General features: G+C 38.5%; 2 protein-coding genes across 33 annotated transcripts in view; one reads left to right on the top strand and one right to left on the bottom strand.

Moving 5' to 3' along the window:
* dlg1b (discs large MAGUK scaffold protein 1b) overlaps positions 1-12,926 on the top strand; it is a 115,864-nt gene extending 102,938 nt beyond the window's left edge. For 23 of the 32 annotated variants that reach the window (XM_084411707.1, XM_084411703.1, XM_084411701.1 and 20 more), the window contains 7 exons: positions 4,138-4,179; positions 6,318-6,368; positions 6,476-6,577; positions 8,021-8,193; positions 8,451-8,560; positions 8,843-8,934; positions 11,365-12,922. In XM_084411707.1, coding sequence (XP_084267833.1) covers positions 4,138-4,179; positions 6,318-6,368; positions 6,476-6,577; positions 8,021-8,193; positions 8,451-8,560; positions 8,843-8,934; positions 11,365-11,471 — 677 coding nt within the window. In that variant the 3' untranslated portion in view covers positions 11,472-12,922. Of the gene's footprint in view, positions 1-4,137; positions 4,180-6,317; positions 6,369-6,475; positions 6,578-8,020; positions 8,194-8,450; positions 8,561-8,842; positions 8,935-11,364 lie in introns of all 32 variants that reach the window. The other 9 variants (XM_084411711.1, XM_084411705.1, XM_084411704.1 and 6 more) reach the window with 2 other exon arrangements.
* Positions 12,927-14,707: 1,781 nt separating this feature from the next.
* LOC311292032 (protein NCBP2AS2-like) lies at positions 14,708-15,400 on the bottom strand. Its single transcript, XM_084411465.1, has 2 exons — positions 15,329-15,400; positions 14,708-15,227 (listed from the first exon to the last, which is right to left on the bottom strand). The coding sequence occupies exon 2, from the start codon at positions 15,218-15,220 to the stop codon at positions 14,906-14,908; it is 315 nt and encodes a 104-aa protein (XP_084267591.1). The 5' UTR covers positions 15,221-15,227; positions 15,329-15,400; the 3' UTR covers positions 14,708-14,905.
* Between the last annotated feature and the right edge of the window lie 1,726 nt (positions 15,401-17,126).

Genomic DNA, 17,126 nt, shown 5'->3' with positions numbered 1-17,126 from the left:
ACACAATTTGCAGCGTTGAGCACAGCGTTTGTGCGCTGCAACTGAAGCGATTGACAGCTTCAGTCATTAAGGGAGCGTTTCTGTATATAATCAATTCGCAATTTGAACAAGTTTTATTTTTCATGCTGCTAAGAGGACCACAATTATGCCCATATGTTCAAAATAGCCTTTATAGTTAGTTTATAGTTTTGTATTGTTAACGCGACAGATCCACGTTCTCAGCTTGTTTTCTTTTCATTATTACCATGTTGTTGGGCTGCGTGCCTATTTTTCTTAAATGCATCAACTCAGAATGCCTAATGTTCATTTGATTGCTTGTTACTTGAGAAAATCAATAGTTTTTCTTTACCAGATTTAATGCGGGTGTGGTGCGGTTTTCTTTTCTGTGTTTAGTCATTCTTCAATTGCGGTTGGCAAACAAGACACAAAATTTGTAAAAATCATGTTTTATTTTTAAATAATAAAATGCATTGCTACATATTTTAAATTTGTTTAATATGATATGTCTAGTAAAATGAAAGCTTAATGATTTTTTTATTTTATTTTTTAGAAATTTAAATCAATACTGGTGCCACAAACATTTATGTCTGTGGTGTTACCAGTATTTGAAGTATGCTATATGCAATAGTATGCAGTAGGAATGTGCAACTATAAAATGGTCTTTGGTGTCAGGTTTGGGTGAAGGGATTAGGCTAGGACTCAAGATGCAAGAAGCAATGGGCTTTATTAATCATACAAAATCAATAAAATATAAACCTACCCTGAGGGGGGAAACAGAACTTGACTTGACTGGCACAGGACTGCAAACACAAGGAGAATAGGGCTGCACCCGAAAACTTAGGCAGCTGACTTGTTGCCTCGCTGCCCTATCAGCCAATGACTTTGTAGGCAGCGTTTGCGCATGAAGGTACCTCACGAAACTGATTTGGGACAGACTTCTGAGGCAGCTTCATGGTTTAATGATCTACAGCTAAATAGAGCGAGCTTCGGTGAAAACTAAGTGAATATTTAATGACTACAATAGTGATTTCTCGCTTAATCATAAGTGGAAAACATTGATCAAAAATGTACATTTACACACAAACTGATGACCAGCCACAACTTTCAGACACCATCTTTATTTTTCTAGCTCAACTGTCACTGAATGCAAAGCACAGGATTGTGGGATATCAAAGACAGAAAGTCTGCAAAGTACACATCTATGCTGCCTTCAAAAATCGATCAGATGAAGGAATCTCAGGAGACAAGAAGTGAAGCTAACATTGCATTCAGACGTGCCTTTATGCCTTCCGACCTTGGAATGTGTCCTTAGAAGACAGCATTTATCAGTTTTCGGATGCAGCCTAGATAGGGAGCGAACAAGGCAGGTGACGAGTGAAGACAGGTGGGGCAAATAAACCAATAATCAGGTAACAAGATGGGCGGAGTTAAGACAATAGACAGGACATGGCACAAGGAAACACATGACAAATTCACACCAGACATGGCTAAATCACAAGCCATGTGCTCAAACAGAATGAGACACGGACACACAGCCAAAGAGACACTCATAAGCCGTGTATTCACACAGAACATGACAACATGAAAGCACGCAGCTGGTGTTTTTCACTGCTACACAGAACGCGTGAACTCGCTCAGACAACTCGCTCACACAACAGAGCAAATGCTCATCCCGTGCGCACACAACAGAAGACAAACACAAGGAGCATTAATGTCTGAATCCCGACACAAAACCAAAACCAAACTAGACCGAAGTGCCGAAGAGTCCAAACACCACGCCCCGCACATGAAACAAGAGCGCAAGCCTCGAGCACGCTTGAAACCGCGCACTCAGACAAAGACAAGACAATACAGGAGTGTCAGGGCTCTGTCATAAAACCTAGAAATAAACTAAAGGGACAGAACCCTGACATTTGGTACCTTTATAACTTTAAGATCTCAAAACTTTTAATTATATTAAATGGCTATTGAAGAAAGAAAGTTCAGATATATTTTTGAAGTAACACCAGACGTAAAATAATATCATAGACTTAGAACAAGGTCTATGCTGTCTATAAAGATAGTATACCTGACAAGAGTGATACAATTATATGATTATGAATGTCCTAAAGCAAATTCTGTAACACTTTACAATAAGGTTTCATTAGTTAACTACTTTGGTTAACATAAACAAATAATGAACTGCACTTCTACCGCATTTATTAATCTTAGTTAATGTTAATTTCGACATTTACTAATAGATTATTAAAATCAAAGGTATGTTAACATTAGTTAATGCACTGTGAGTTTACATGACCAAACAATGGCAGACTGCATTTTAATTATATAACATTAACAAAGATAAATAAGTATTTAAGTAATACAGTATTAAATGTATTGCTCATTGTTTATTAATGTTAGTTAATACATTAACTAATGTTAACAAATGAGACCTTATTGTAAAGTGTTACCGCAAACTCTATGATTTTTAAATAGAACATTTCTGTTTGTGTATTGTCTGTGGATTTTCTATGGAGTCATGCGGTGTTACCATGAGAGACTGTACCACCACAGATTAGCACAGATCTAGACCTTTCTAAAATGGAGGCTGCTCCAATCATGATGGTTTCAACGTCTGGCGACATTTTAGAAATATTAATAAGAAATATTCATTTAGAAATAAAAAAATCTGTTAGTTATCAGCGTAACATCACAGACTCTAATAAAGGGTGATGCATGAAATTGTTATAAATTTAGCAAAACTTATGAAAATTAATAAGAAAGAATCAACTCACCATGCCACCCCTGCAATGACCTTTACCAGTTACAGTTAACTAGTCCAGTTACAATTCCCCCTTTTCTTAAATGGACAACATCCATTACTGTAACACCACTGAGATGAAGTTGGGAGACACAACTTGTTATGAAAAAATATAACAAAATGTCTGCTTTTTTTAAACAATTGAATTCAATTGTACCTGGTAAATTAAATCGAAATCACAATATAGCCATTTAATTTGTTCTAAAAATGTTATTTTTGCAATTACATCCCAGGATACGTCTGTATGGCGGGAACATGCAGATTTTGTTGCACATGAAATTTCTCAAACTCAATTAAATATGTACCAGTTTAAACATGTTAAAACAGTGCACAAATTGTTTCCCCTCTACACAATATAAAAATGCAAACATTTAATGATGTATTGGTTTTTAAAGTTTATTTTAACTGTTACAAATTGGGGGTAACTTGTCGCTGCAATTGAAGAATGGCCCCGTTGACGGATTTTGTTTTGAATCAGGACATTGGTTGTCATTTAGTAGCTTTTAATTTACATCACAACTCAATAAAACCACACTAATATGGACAAAGACACCTTCAGAAAGGAAATTATTTTTTTTGTGTCAAACTTTAAATGTGCCTGCGTATGCAAAATGGGTAGTACATATTTTAAATGTTTTATGTTTACACCATTTTATGTTTAAACCGTTGCGTGAGCGTGTGCTTAATACCCTGTTTATGTTGTTTAGATTAATATTTGCTGCAAGGAAGGATTAATTTGTTTACTGTTTTTTTTTTCTATTTTCATTCAGATTTATAGGCTATTTTATGCTAACACTAATTTTAGATGTATAATAAACCTGATAAGAAACCTAAAACTATGGCTGGTAATAAAAATAATAATTGTGATTAATCTTATGATTTCTGACCAGCATTTAGACAGCAGAATGAACCCGTAATAATGTCACACTCTGTACTTTTAACTTTTGTTTTATTTAATATTATTATTATTAAACATTTAAAAAAAAAAATTCCATGAACTTTTCTACAAAGCTCAAGCTTGCATTCCCCTGGGGATCGTCAACCACAGTTTGAAGACCCCTGCGCTAGTTAACTTTGTCAACTTTTAAGAGACATATTAACATATAACTTATTTGGACTAAAGTTTTGATTTCTTGTGGTCTTTAAATTGGAGAGGGACACAGTTACAGTGACGATTCTCAGGTGGTGTACTGTGTCCCTCAGTGGTGTGTGTGTCTGTACTCCACTTTGCTGAGACTCAGGATTGCTCTTCCACTCTTATGTGAAGTCACCTCATGCATCATCATGTGCTCCTGTTCTTGGTTCTCATCATCCATTCCCCTCTGTTATGATTTCAGAGCATGTCACCTCTAATGCCAGTGATAGTGAGAGTAGTTACCGTAAGTTCTTCTTTCCATTGTGTCCTTCATCCGTCGGCCTCGTCTGCTTTTCTTTCACATTTAACACTGTTCTTCTCTCTCTCTTCCTCTCTGCTGTGAGTTAACGTGTATGGGAGATCCGATTTAATAATACAATATAAAAATAAATATATCGCCGAGCAGTGTTATTCTGGACTTCTCAAGAGTTCACATCGCCCACCCCCTTCACCAGAGCAGCACTGCAGTGAGGCAGGCTGGGTAATGTTCCACAAGCCACACAGATACAATACCAAAATCAATCAGTGAGCCCTCCGCCAGTCTCCATAGCAACAGTGCACCCCCATCCCTACCCAGCCCTTGCCCTCTCTCTGTCAGAGACAGTCAGAGTCACAGTGTTATATCAAAGCCACTCTGAAGATATTACACACCGCTGTGATCAGCACTGCAGACTGTGCATTACCAGCTACTGCATGATACCAGACACTTTGAGGCACGATTATATGCGTCACAGCATCATAATGGGATCGCCAATGAAATTGGGGCAAATTTAATGAATGCAAACATAAATAATAAAAGATGTATGCAAGCAAGGGCCCACTCAAAAAATTGTACTCAGCCACTGGTTCAAATTTGTACGTAGCTTCTTCAATATTTCCACTTGTTCTGCTAAATCACCGTTCAAAAGCTTTGAGATTTTTTTCTTTCCTTCTTTTTTGAAAGAAATTAATTCCTTTATTTAGTAAGGATGTATTAAATTATGTAATAGTTAATTACATTTAATTGTAAAGACATTTATAATGTTACAAAAGTGATCTATTTCATATAAATGCTGTTCTTTTGGTCTTTCTATTTATCAAAAATCCTGGACAAAAAATTTTTTAGCAATTTATTTTATGCTGATATGTTTTAGTAAATGTTAAGTTTTCATTTCTTCAGCATTTATGTAGTTTGCAGTGATATGGAAATTGTATAGCTACAGTGGAGTGCAATGAAGCTCCATCACAGCAATTCATTCATAAATAATTGTTTTGCTGGAAAATGTCGTCACACAGTGCAGGACCTGCACTGACCAGTTGTAATAGTATAATCAGTATTTGATTGTATCGGCACAACCCGGCAGTACAAAAGCTTGTCCTGTAAAATCAAGTCTTCATTGAAGCTGTACTTTGTGTGATTTCCTTAAGTATTCTTCGTGATCTTTCATACATGTGATGAATAACTAACAAAAACAGCCAGGTTATTCTGCACTAACTCACAGTGTTTCACATTGCTTTCTTGTGGGGTGGGAATAAATGCATAATATTTCATATGTACACTACAGTATGATGCAATAAACAGCACTAGCATGGCACAGGCCCTTACAAATCCTAAGGACAATGTTCATTTATTTACAGCACGTTTCTGCCTCTAACTCATAGTGCACAGGCAGGCCTGCTGAGATCCACAGAAAGAGCTGCACTTTAATCATTATGACAGTCTCACACCAACCATGACGGAGGACTCCATTGCCTTAACAGTGTTCATTTGTGTGGCGTAGAGGACCTCTAGCGGCCTCGAGTGGATCTCGCATAGCTTTTGTTGCAATTTCACACATTCAATAATAGACTGGTGCAGGTATGACGTCAGAACCCAGTTCGCCGCTGGTTCCTTTGAGATTTTCCTATGTGGTTTTATAATGGCCTTTTTTCACTTAATGAGTAAAATAAAGCCTGTGGTAAAAATAACTTGACGATACTTTGACGTTTGTTCTACAACTTACACTGCACACACTCACACCTCAAGCAGTCTTATCTAGTTACTTAATAAAAACTTGCGTTTTTAAAAATTAACATAACTGCTTCAAAATTCACCTTTTTGCTCTGGGCGTGTGTACTTTATGTTGTAGAACAAAACGTCCAAGTATATTCAAGTCATGTTTTCCACAGTTTAATCGAAAAACCCCATTATAAAAACCCATAGGAAAATCTCGAAGGAACCAGCGGCGATTTAGTCTTTGGGTTCTGACGTCATTCCTGCACCACTCTATAATGCATGAGCAGAAAGCATTGCATTGATTTTAGTGTCTTAATATGCTTGGCTGGATACCGTAAACCAAATGATGAATTGTACGGAGATATTTTTCCTAAGTTTAACTGTGTGTATGTGTGTGTATTTCTCAGGTGGTCAAGAGGAATATGTGCTCTCTTATGAGCCAGTCTGTCAGCAGGAAGGTAAAATGCTTATGATTCTCTGTAACATCAATATTAACCCATGAGATTTAACATGAACAGTTATTATTAGGAAAATGTAATTGATTTCACAAATGTTATTTCCACAGTGAACTACGCACGGCCAGTGATAATCTTGGGTCCGATGAAAGACAGAGTAAACGATGACCTGATATCGGAGTTCCCTGACAAATTCGGTTCCTGTGTTCCCCGTAAGTCTCTGTACACCGTGTGTATGAGCTGATGAGATAATATGATGAGGGACACATCGTAACAGTGTCTGCAGTGGATATTACAGGATGGTTTGATGAGATGAGAAAAGCAGTTTTGACTACATTGACGTCTTTTTTTTTTCTTTTTTTTTAATACAATTCTACTAGTAAGTAATGTTAATTATTATTCCCTGTGAGGTTATTAATCTGGGGAATGTCTGTGATTTAATTAATTTCCCTTCAAAATGGAGTGGACTCTGACCATTCATGGTGCGGTTTGATTAAAACGGGTATTAAGAATACAGAAATATGGCACTATTTGAAGGGACAGCCATTTGTAATGCTGTCTGTCACCATAGTGGACGTTATCGAGTGCACTCATTCAATTCCACAATGCACCGCAATAACGAGCGTACAACCGATGTACGCTCAACGGCTAGAAAATACCCATCCACCGAGAGTCTCGCCAGAAGATGGCACTCACAGCTGAATCATCCATCCATCCATCCATCCATTTCCCAAATCACTTATCCAATTTGGCTACAGCGTAATATCATATTAAATTGTTCAATTAAGGTTTATACATGATAGTTTCCACAACAGAGTTAAATATAAATATTTTCATTACTACTGGAGCGTCCAGTTTGCTAAGTGTCAAATGATTTTGAATCAGCAAGCACAAACTACACAAAAGTGGCAGCCCTTCTGGCGCACCCAGTGTCCGAATTCACTTACTCGTTTTCATTCACTCCTTAAAGGCTGGGACACACCAAGCCGAAGGTCGGCCGTCGGGCCATTTTTGAGCGTCAGTCAGACGAGTTTTTTTGCTGTGTTCCGCACCATTGGCTCTAGTCGGACGCCGTCAGGTTTTTTGGGCCGATACAGCATGTTGAAGGTTGTACAGGTTTCAGTACAGTTTGTACATCTGCAGACCTAGTTTCAGTGTCCCTTTTTTGAATGACGAAAATACCTGCTGATATAGGCAGATATTTACTTACATGCAGACACAGAACGCACGTGCTAGTTTACAGTTGCCTTTAGTCCTTTTGGTGTGTTCAAGTGCAGTTTTTTGCCCGAGAGACGACAACACAGTCAGCTTTAGTCGCCGCTAGTTCTTTGACGTCGGCTTGGTATGTCCCAGGCTTTAGATGAGGGAGACATCCAAAATGAGCAGTGGTCCCCAGGACAAGTTTGAGAAGCACTGCAATAGCTTCCAAAAAAGTAACTGAGGCCAATGGTTCTCATCTTAATTTTTTTTTTTTTATATAAGCTTATCAGGTAGAAATTGTGACAAAAAATATTTGTACTGATCTTTTTCCTAATTCTTACAGAATAAAACTCAAAGGCTTTCGAATATTGTTGCACAGCATAAACTGGGTGGCTGTGTTCTGAGACCCACAATAATAATGATAATAATGTAGCTTGTGCTCCTCTCTGTCTCAGATACAACGAGACCGAAGCGAGATTACGAGGTGGACGGGAGAGACTACCACTTTGTCGTGTCCAGAGAGCAGATGGAGAGAGATATACAGGAGCACAAGTTCATCGAGGCGGGCCAGTACAACAGCCACCTGTATGGAACCAGTGTGCAGTCTGTCAAAGAGGTGGCGGAAAAGGTGAGGTCATTACCAACACCAAGTCTACTGTACATACATTACATTTACCAGGCAACAGAAAACAGTATTTGAATGTCATTAGTCAATGTTTGCATATGATGTTATTTAGGAATTGGAGCTTAGCATTATTTCTGGAGAAATAAGCACAATATGCATGATACACCTGCTCAATTGCTGACAACACAGGAGTCTAATGCTTAACATGCATCCTTAATGCTAACCAGATGAAAACACTGTGTGTGTGATACTCTCTTCAGGGCAAACACTGCATTCTAGATGTATCAGGCAACGCCATCAAGAGGCTGCAAGTGGCTGTGCTTTACCCCATCGCCATTTTCATCAAACCAAAATCAGTGGAGAACATCATGTGAGTGAAAGACAAGAAATCAAACTAGTATTTACAAAGAATGTCATGCCATCAATGACTAATACATTACTATGGTGCTGATGGAAAGGGTGGGATGTCTATTCTCTACCCTATTTTCCATTGTGTCATATGTTGTAAACTGTTCCCAGTCAAAGGCATCGGGGTGCCGTCAAATCTATTTATTTCTCAAACCTTTTTTAATGTTGGATCACTCACTAACCCACAAGCAATGCAATACATCAGTGTGTAATTAGAGGGCAATGCTGTTTGCTCTGTCCTCAGGGAGATGAATAAAAGACTGACGGAGGAACAAGGCAGGAAGACATATGACAGAGCCATGAAGCTAGAACAGGAGTTCATGGAGCACTTCACAGGTCTGTCTCTCATACAGGTGTCAAGACTACAGCCTACCACAACTCACATTTCTGATATTACAATACACTATACAGTGGGTACGGAAAGTATTCAGACCCCCTTAAATTTTTCACTCTTTGTTATATTGCAGCTATTTGCTAAAATCATTTAAGTTCCTCATTATTGTACACACAGCACCCCATATTGACAGAAAAACACAGAATTGTTGACATTTTTGCACATTTATTAAAAAAGAAAAACTGAAATATCACATGGTCCTAAGTATTCAGACCCTTTGCTGTGACACTCATATATTTAACTCAGGTGCTGTCCATTTCTTCTGATCATCCTTGAGGTGGTTCTGCACCTTCATTTGAGTCCAGCTGTGTTTGATTATACTGATTGGACTTGATTAGGAAAGCCACACACCTGTCTATATAAGACCTTACAGCTCACAGTGCATGTCAGAGCAAATGAGAATCATGAGGTCAAAGGAACTGCCTGAAGAGCTCAGAGACAGAATTGTGGCAAGGCACAGATCTGGCCAAGGTTACAAAAAAAATTCTGCTGCACTTAAGGTTCCTAAGAGCACAGTGGCCTCCATAATCCTTAAATGGAAGACGTTTGGGAAGACCAGAACCCTTCCTAGAGCTGGCCGTCCGGCCAAACTGAGCTATCGGGGGAGAAGAGCCTTGGTGAGAGAGGTAAAGAAGAACCCAAAGATCACTGTGGCTGAGCTCCAGAGATGCAGTCGGGAGATGGGAGAAAGTTGTAGTAAGTCAACCATCACTGCAGCCATCCACCAGTCGGGGCTTTATGGCAGAGTGGCCCGACGGAAGCCTCTCCTCAGTGCAAGACACATGAAAGCACACCTGAAGGACTCCAAGATGGTGATAAATAAGATTCTCTGGTCTGATGAGACCAAGATAGAACTTTTTGGCCTTAATTCTAAGTGTGGAGAAAACCAGGCACTGCTCATCACCTGTCCAATACAGTCTCAACAGTGAAGCATGGTGGTGGCAGCATCATGCTGTGGGGGTGTTTTTCAGCTGCAGGGACAGGACGACTGGTTGCAATCGAGGGAAAGATGAATGCGGCCAAGTACAGGGATATCCTGGACGAAAACCTTCTCCAGAGTGCTCTGGACCTCAGACTGGGCCGAAGGTTCACCTTCCAACAAGACAATGACCCTAAGCACACAGCTAAAATAACGAAGGAGTGGCTTCACAACAACTCTGTGACTGTTCTTGAATGGCCCAGCCAGAACCCTGACTTAAACCCAATTGAGCATCTCTGGAGAGACCTGAAAATGGCTGTCCACCAACGTTTACCATCTAACCTGACAGAACTGGAGAGGATCTGCAAGGAGGAATGGCAGAGGATACCCAAATCCAGGTGTGGAAAAACTTGTTGCATCTTTCCCAAAAAGACTCATGGCTGCATTAGATCAAAAGGGTGCTTCTACTAAATACTGAGCAAAGGGTCTGAATACTTACGACCATGTGATATTTCAGTGTTTCTTTTTTAATAAATGTGCAAAAATGTCAACAATTCTGTGTTTTTCTGACAATATGGGGTGCTGTGTACAATAATGAGGAAAAAAAATGAACATAAATGATTTTAGCAAATGGCTGCAATATAACAAAGAGTGAAAAATGTAAAGGGGTCTGAATACTTTCCGTACCCACAGTATATGTAGCAATGGCAAGGTCATTGGTTTGATTCCTAGGGAACCAGGGCTCTGAACCAGTTCAAGAAACGAAAACAAAAACCGGAAATGAAAGAAATTTTAACAGGAACATAAACGAAAACGAAATCAAGTTTAATCATTCTAAACAGAAACGCTAGTTTGAAATTACCTGTAACCGGTTAATAATGTTATTTTATCATTCTATTTAATATTTTAACTGTAATTTCTAAAAGAGCATTTTACCATCAGTTACTGTTATCACAGCTTACAGGCGGTCACAGTTACAGTAGCTTAGGACACTAAAGAGAGCTTTTACCCGTGATCACCCGCATGAACATGCCATGAGGACTGCAGATGTGAAACGGCTCATGTCTCAGTTGTTAAATTTGTTCACGCAAATATTTACACATTTTAAGAAATGTGCTGAAAAAAGCAGTTGAAAGTGAGAGGATGATTATATCGTTAAATTATACAACTTTGTGGTTTTATGTTGACAAATTAATCTACAAAAAAAGTGTTCTTGTGGAAGTTGCATTTTAAGTGCCCTTGTTTCAGGGGCATGTGACTCTTCTGCTCTCTGAATTCATCCCTTTTAAAGCACCACTGCTAAAATGTAAGACTAACTAACTAAAAAGCCTAGATAAACTCACTTAATTGACTCATTGGATGACTGTTCCACCATTCCAGCTGTTGTCAGTTTATACTGTATGCATGAGTTTCTCTACGCTGTCACCTCACTGTGATGGTCTCTGCATTGCAGCGATCGTTCAGGGCGACACCTTGGAAGAGATCTACGATCAAGTCAAGCAGATCATCGAGGAACAGTCTGGGCCATACATTTGGGTGCAGTCCAAGGAGAAACTATGAGCGCCTTCAGGAGATTATCGTCCCCTTCTCTCTGCCTGATTTATTTATTGATTCTCTCATTTTTTTGTTGTTCTTTTTTTTTGTTGATAATCTCAAGTCGGGCTTCTCCAACCGACAGCGTTCACTCAACAGATTAATTCCTTAATCCAACATACTTGGATCTCTGTTCAGTCCTACATCTGCACCTCCTGACTTTCAAGAGAAGGTGATCTGTCCTCCTCAGATCTCCTCTGCTTCCACGCTTACAGAGAGCAAAAGCTACGCCAGAGCGGCATCTGTTTACCAGGGGTTTGGAGACGGGACAGTTCCTTAATGTTTAAGGGAGGTTACTTTGTAAGGACAAAGACAGCGATCTGGATTTTCCGACACGCGTCTCTTCGTTTGACCCGTTCGTTTCTGTGTTGTTTTTTGTGTAAATGGTAACATGGAGCCAGAGTCTCAGGCATCGGATTCATTCGAATGGTGAGAGAAACACAAAAAGGCAAAAGTTTGCACGTTGTAGCTTTTAAGACCAGGTGTTTCTCCGGCCCTTCTTTCTCGTTGTCTGTTCCGCACATTGATCGTCATTGATTTACTTCTTTTTCTCCCTCGACTGTTGTATTGGCATGCTTGTTGTTCTCCTCATTCTAATCGTCTGCGTTTCAGAGCCGTTGTGTTTAGATGATGTCCCGCCACCGTTAGAATGCCGGAGTCTACAATCAGTGTCTTACACAGAGTACATGTTTTCAACTCTCCGCCATTTGTAAGGAACTGATATTTTTAAGAGGCAATAAAATGCCAGCGCATATGTGGAAGAAATTTATTGTACAATGAGATCTTAACAGATATTTAACCCTCCATAAACTGCCTATTTTGTTATAATAAAAGTCTATATTGAGCTTTACTTAAGCACTATTATGATGGGAGTTATTTTCTTGACATTGTAAAATGTATATTAGAGCAAGATATTTAACAAAAGAAATAGTATGAATATATTTTTTTTCCCCTTTTTCTGTTACCACCCTTTATTTTCCCAAACTGAAATGAACGACAAGATGCAGGGCAGCGAGGAGAGCGCAGAGAAAACAGAGCCAAGACGATTATTGACACAATATTTGAGGCTAGTTCTGTCTCTTCCTCCTCTCTGCCCACCATTTCAACAACATCATCATCATCATCATCATCAGCTGGAAGAAGAGCTTCACAGAGACTCCTCCTTTTTTTTTCTTTTTTCTAAACCCGTCCCGGAGAAGGGGTCCCGTCTGCTCTTCCTCCGACATGATTGTTTTCTATACTAAGACTGCTTGTTCTACCACCTCAACACCTCTGCTTTTTAGGGACATTTTGGGACTGGACAAAAAAAAAAAAAAAAGAAACATGTAAATAACCTACTGATCTGATTCATTCCATTGATCACAACGAACAAGAGAATGGTTAATTCAAGAACAATAAAACAAAATCTTTCTCGTACAGCACAGTGCTGGTGTGAGTCTTCCTTCAGATGGAGTGCTGGAGTATATTTACATCTGCAAGGACGTAAACATCAATACACTTCTGAAAGTTGTCACAGTAGTGATTATGGTAATGCAAGGCCATGTATGGCACATTAAAGGGACAGTTCAGTTTGGTATGATTTATTCGCCCTCATGCTGTTTCAAACCTCTATTATTTTATTTCTTCTGTGGTCCATACAATGGAAGTCTGTGGTCATCAAAATGGTTACCAACATTTGATGGAAATGATGACAGTTTTACAACACACTGTCACAACTATTTTACAATTTCTGCGAATTGGTAGCTAATTCGTATAAAGTCTTACAATTTCATTGGCAGGTTTTCATATGATCAGCTTACTCCCCACTGGCGGTCAGGTTTAGGGGTGGACCTTCTTAAAATCATGTTTTCATTCAAATCATATCATCACCTCATAAAAGTTGTGTTTTCTCTTGAGATTGGGTTGGAAGTTCACTGTCCCTTTAAGTGTTGAAGCAGTGGCACAGGAACTGATGTGGAGCTGCTGAGATTCAGTAAACAGCAGTATGATTGTAATTAACAAACATCTGGAAGAACAGTGAAACATTCCAGTGCTTCATAAAGTATCTGCACTACTGGAAAGTTGCTTGTCCAGTTTGTGAAGCGTAAGCTTTTCAGACATGAGCTTGTAAAGATAAGTGTGCGTGGTTTCATCCCACTGATAGAGCCTATTTGTTTGACATTACACACAGTTAGACTTCTAACCAGCGCTTGTTGACTTCATGTATTATAGAAATCCACCGCCGCCTCAGAATAAAAGTAAAAACGGAAAATGTGAGTTCCAATTAAAATGGCCACATATGTGTCAGTGCATTTTTTCTTTTATAATTTTTTTTCTGATAAATTCATGACAAATGTCCCTTTATTCTATAAAACCATTAATTGTTTGTACTTTTAAATAATGAATATTAATCTATGTTTCATCTTAAACCCCCAAAATGTCAGGTTGTGCAACTGTCCGAACAAATAAACACTAAGAAAACTATTTAAAATAAAAAATATATATATATCAAACTAAATACAATGACATTATTTTAGGTTTGAACCATTTCAAATAAACAATTTTTATTATTATCAGTAGTTTTAAAGCTGTTGAGATAATTGAAAAAACCTTTGTCTGTGAATTTGTATATTCTCAAATGTCAGGGTGGCACAACTGCAATATGGCTCTTTTATTATGAATTGACAAGGTAATAACAGAAAACATGATAATGCATCATCCAGATCCTTGTGGCAGAGTGTAAAGGTTTGTAGATCTCTCTCAAATACTGGTAAAAACTGCTTATTTCAATTATGGGTTGGCTGATACATTTTCCATGTCAGGTAGTAGCCTACAACTACAGTATAAACAATTATTTTGGTTGTACCGCCTGACAGAAAAAGTCAAAAATTGAATTAAACACTTTGAAATGTTATTTAACAACTGAAACTTGTTTAAACACATTGTTCGTGACCCAAAAATATGCAATACAACCGTTTTGAAACGATTTAGTTTTTGTTTTTTAACACCTTTTTTAAGATCATTTGTCAATGTGTAACCTTTGAAGTGTTATAGAGACACAAATGAGCTACATAATCTACCTTGATTTTACATTTTTGAAATTGAGCTCCTGCGCTTGCTCAGGTCCTCATGAAACTCAATAAATCACTGTAGCTTTGAACTGTCTTTATTTAATAATCTGGCAACACATTTTGTTACAATAACGTGACAACGAATCCCAAACATTCATTTCAACCATTTATTTCTCAAACAACATGGCACTCCCGGTCATACAAGCAATCTTTACAGTGCTGTTCATTTAAGTTAAATAAGTCTATTAGGGGCCACAGAACTCCAGTCTGAGTCTTTAAATGACGCTGTCCTCATATTCACAAGTGGCACAGAATATGAGTTCTCTGTTCACTCATTCAGCGCTTCAGCAGTCACTTTTTGTCTTTTATCCGTCGGTTGGCGTCCTTCATTCCCTCTTTCACCTCCTTCACAAACGTCTCCCGCAGTCTTGAAGCTCTCCGACCCAACTCTCCCACATCCCTGGGAATCTGTGAGGTCTCCTCGCGTATCTGGCGATAAGTGTGGGATGTGAGCAGCTTGTTCGAGGCGTTTTTCCCGGCGATCTGAGCTTTAGTGATGGCGAAGACCGTGATCTGCGCAGCGCGTCTGATGGCTCGAGACTCCGCGAGCTTCTCCACCACCTGAGCGTTATTTATCAAGGCATGAAAGATCCGCCCCAGCACCATTTTGAACCTGTTACAGATATATACATTAGGTTTTAATGACATTAACCACGTTCACGTTTAATACATGTTTAGTTTAACTATTATTTCGTGATGTAAACAGTAAATTACCTTCAAAGGTCCCCAATCGAGCTCTCTACACTCCACTGAGCGGGTCTTTTTCACTAGGATTTGCATCACCGTAACTGTTTACACGACACAGCGCCTCGACAGGCGTGGAGAGTAATGCATTTTACACAAACAATCATGTAATTTGCTTAAGTTCAATTTAACAAGTGTTTATAAACGTGTCCATCCAGGTTATTGTGTTATATTTACAATGTTTTTAATAGTTTCCCTGAAACCTCACGATTTCCTTAGATATAAAGGCAATACTACCACAGGGCAAAGAATAATCTGTATAGTCGTAGGATTTTAAATGCTTTATTTGAACATTTAGTTTACTATGGTACAACAAAATTTGAAAATCACAAAAGTTAAGAATAACACCAATAGAGAGAGAGTAAAAAAACGAAACAAAAACATGAACAACCAGTATCATAGCTCAAAGTAAAAACAGACAGTCTAAACTATAATAACTATAGCTTCCGACAGACGGCCGTACGCATCGATTTATTTTCAAATGTATACAATGTTTAATAGGGAGCCAATGCATTGTTGACAGAACCGGGCTAATATGGTCATACTTCCTGGTTCTGGTAATAACTCGAGCTGCTGCGTTTTGGATCGGCTGTAGTTTGTTTATTATGCGTGCAGGGCAACCACCCATAAAAGCATTACAATAATCTAGCCTTGAGGTCATGAATGCATGAACTAATTGTTTCGCATTTGCGGTTTTACAGATGCTAGAAACGTGACTTTCTAATGAAAGATTGGTATCAAAGAGCACACCCAGGTTCCTAACCGACGACGAAGACTTGACAGAACAGCCATCAATTGTTAGACAGTATTCTAGGTTAGTAGGTCCGGAGGTTTTTGGTCCAATCATTAGAAACTTTTATTAAGTAATAGGATTTTATAATATTTATATCAGCTATGCATTCCGTTAACTTCTTGAATTGGCAAGTTTTGTCGAGGTGCGAAGAAATATAGAGCTGTGTATCATCGGCATAACAGTGAAAACTAATGCCATGCTTCCTAATGATATCTCCCAAGGGTAACATGTACAGAGTGAACAGCAACGGTCCTAGCACTGAGCCTTGTGGTACTCCATACTGAACTTGTGATCGATATGACATCTCTTCATTTACTGCTACAAACTGATAACGGTCAGATAAGTATGATTTAAACCATGCTAATGCAATTCCACTAATGCCAACATAGTTTTCGAGTCTATTTAAAAAATGTTGTGGTCAATGGTATCAAATGCAGCACTAACACTGTAACACTAACACTAATCGAGTAACACTGATAGAGAGATACAACCACGATTGGATGATAAGAGCAAATCACACTGTAAAAAATGTCTAACCTCCCTAACTCAAAATTTTCTAGTGACTGATAACATCAACATTTTTCAATTGGCCCAAGTGAAATTCTGTAAATTATAAAATTAAATGTACAGATTTTCACTTGGGCCATTTGAAAAATTTAGATGTTATCAGTCACTAGAAAATTTTGAGTTAGGGAGGTTAGACATTTTTTACAGTGCATTTGTGACTCTAATGAGAGCTGTCTCAGTACGGTCAAAATCCTGACTGGAAATCCTCACAGATACCATTTCTTTCTAAAAAGGAACACAGTTGTGAGGATGCTGCCTTTTCTAGTATCTTTGACAGAAAGGGTAGATTTGAGATCAGCCTGTAATTGACATTCTCTGGGATCAAGTTGTGTTTTTATTAATAAGAGGTTTAATAATAGCCAGCTTAAAAGTTTTCGGTACAATTCCAAGTGACAAAGATGAATTTAT

The sequence above is a fragment of the Rutilus rutilus genome (assembly GCF_951802725.1).
Source record: "Rutilus rutilus genome assembly, chromosome: 6".
NCBI classification, from domain to species: domain Eukaryota; kingdom Metazoa; phylum Chordata; class Actinopteri; order Cypriniformes; family Leuciscidae; genus Rutilus; species Rutilus rutilus.
Note: the sequence above shows the minus strand (reverse complement) of the source record. Positions and strands in the feature narration are given on the sequence as shown.

Coding starts and splice junctions, on each gene's coding strand:
- LOC311292032 (XM_084411465.1), bottom strand. CDS start 15,220: ATGGTGCTGGGGCGGATCTTTCATGCCTTGATAAATAACGCTCAGGTG.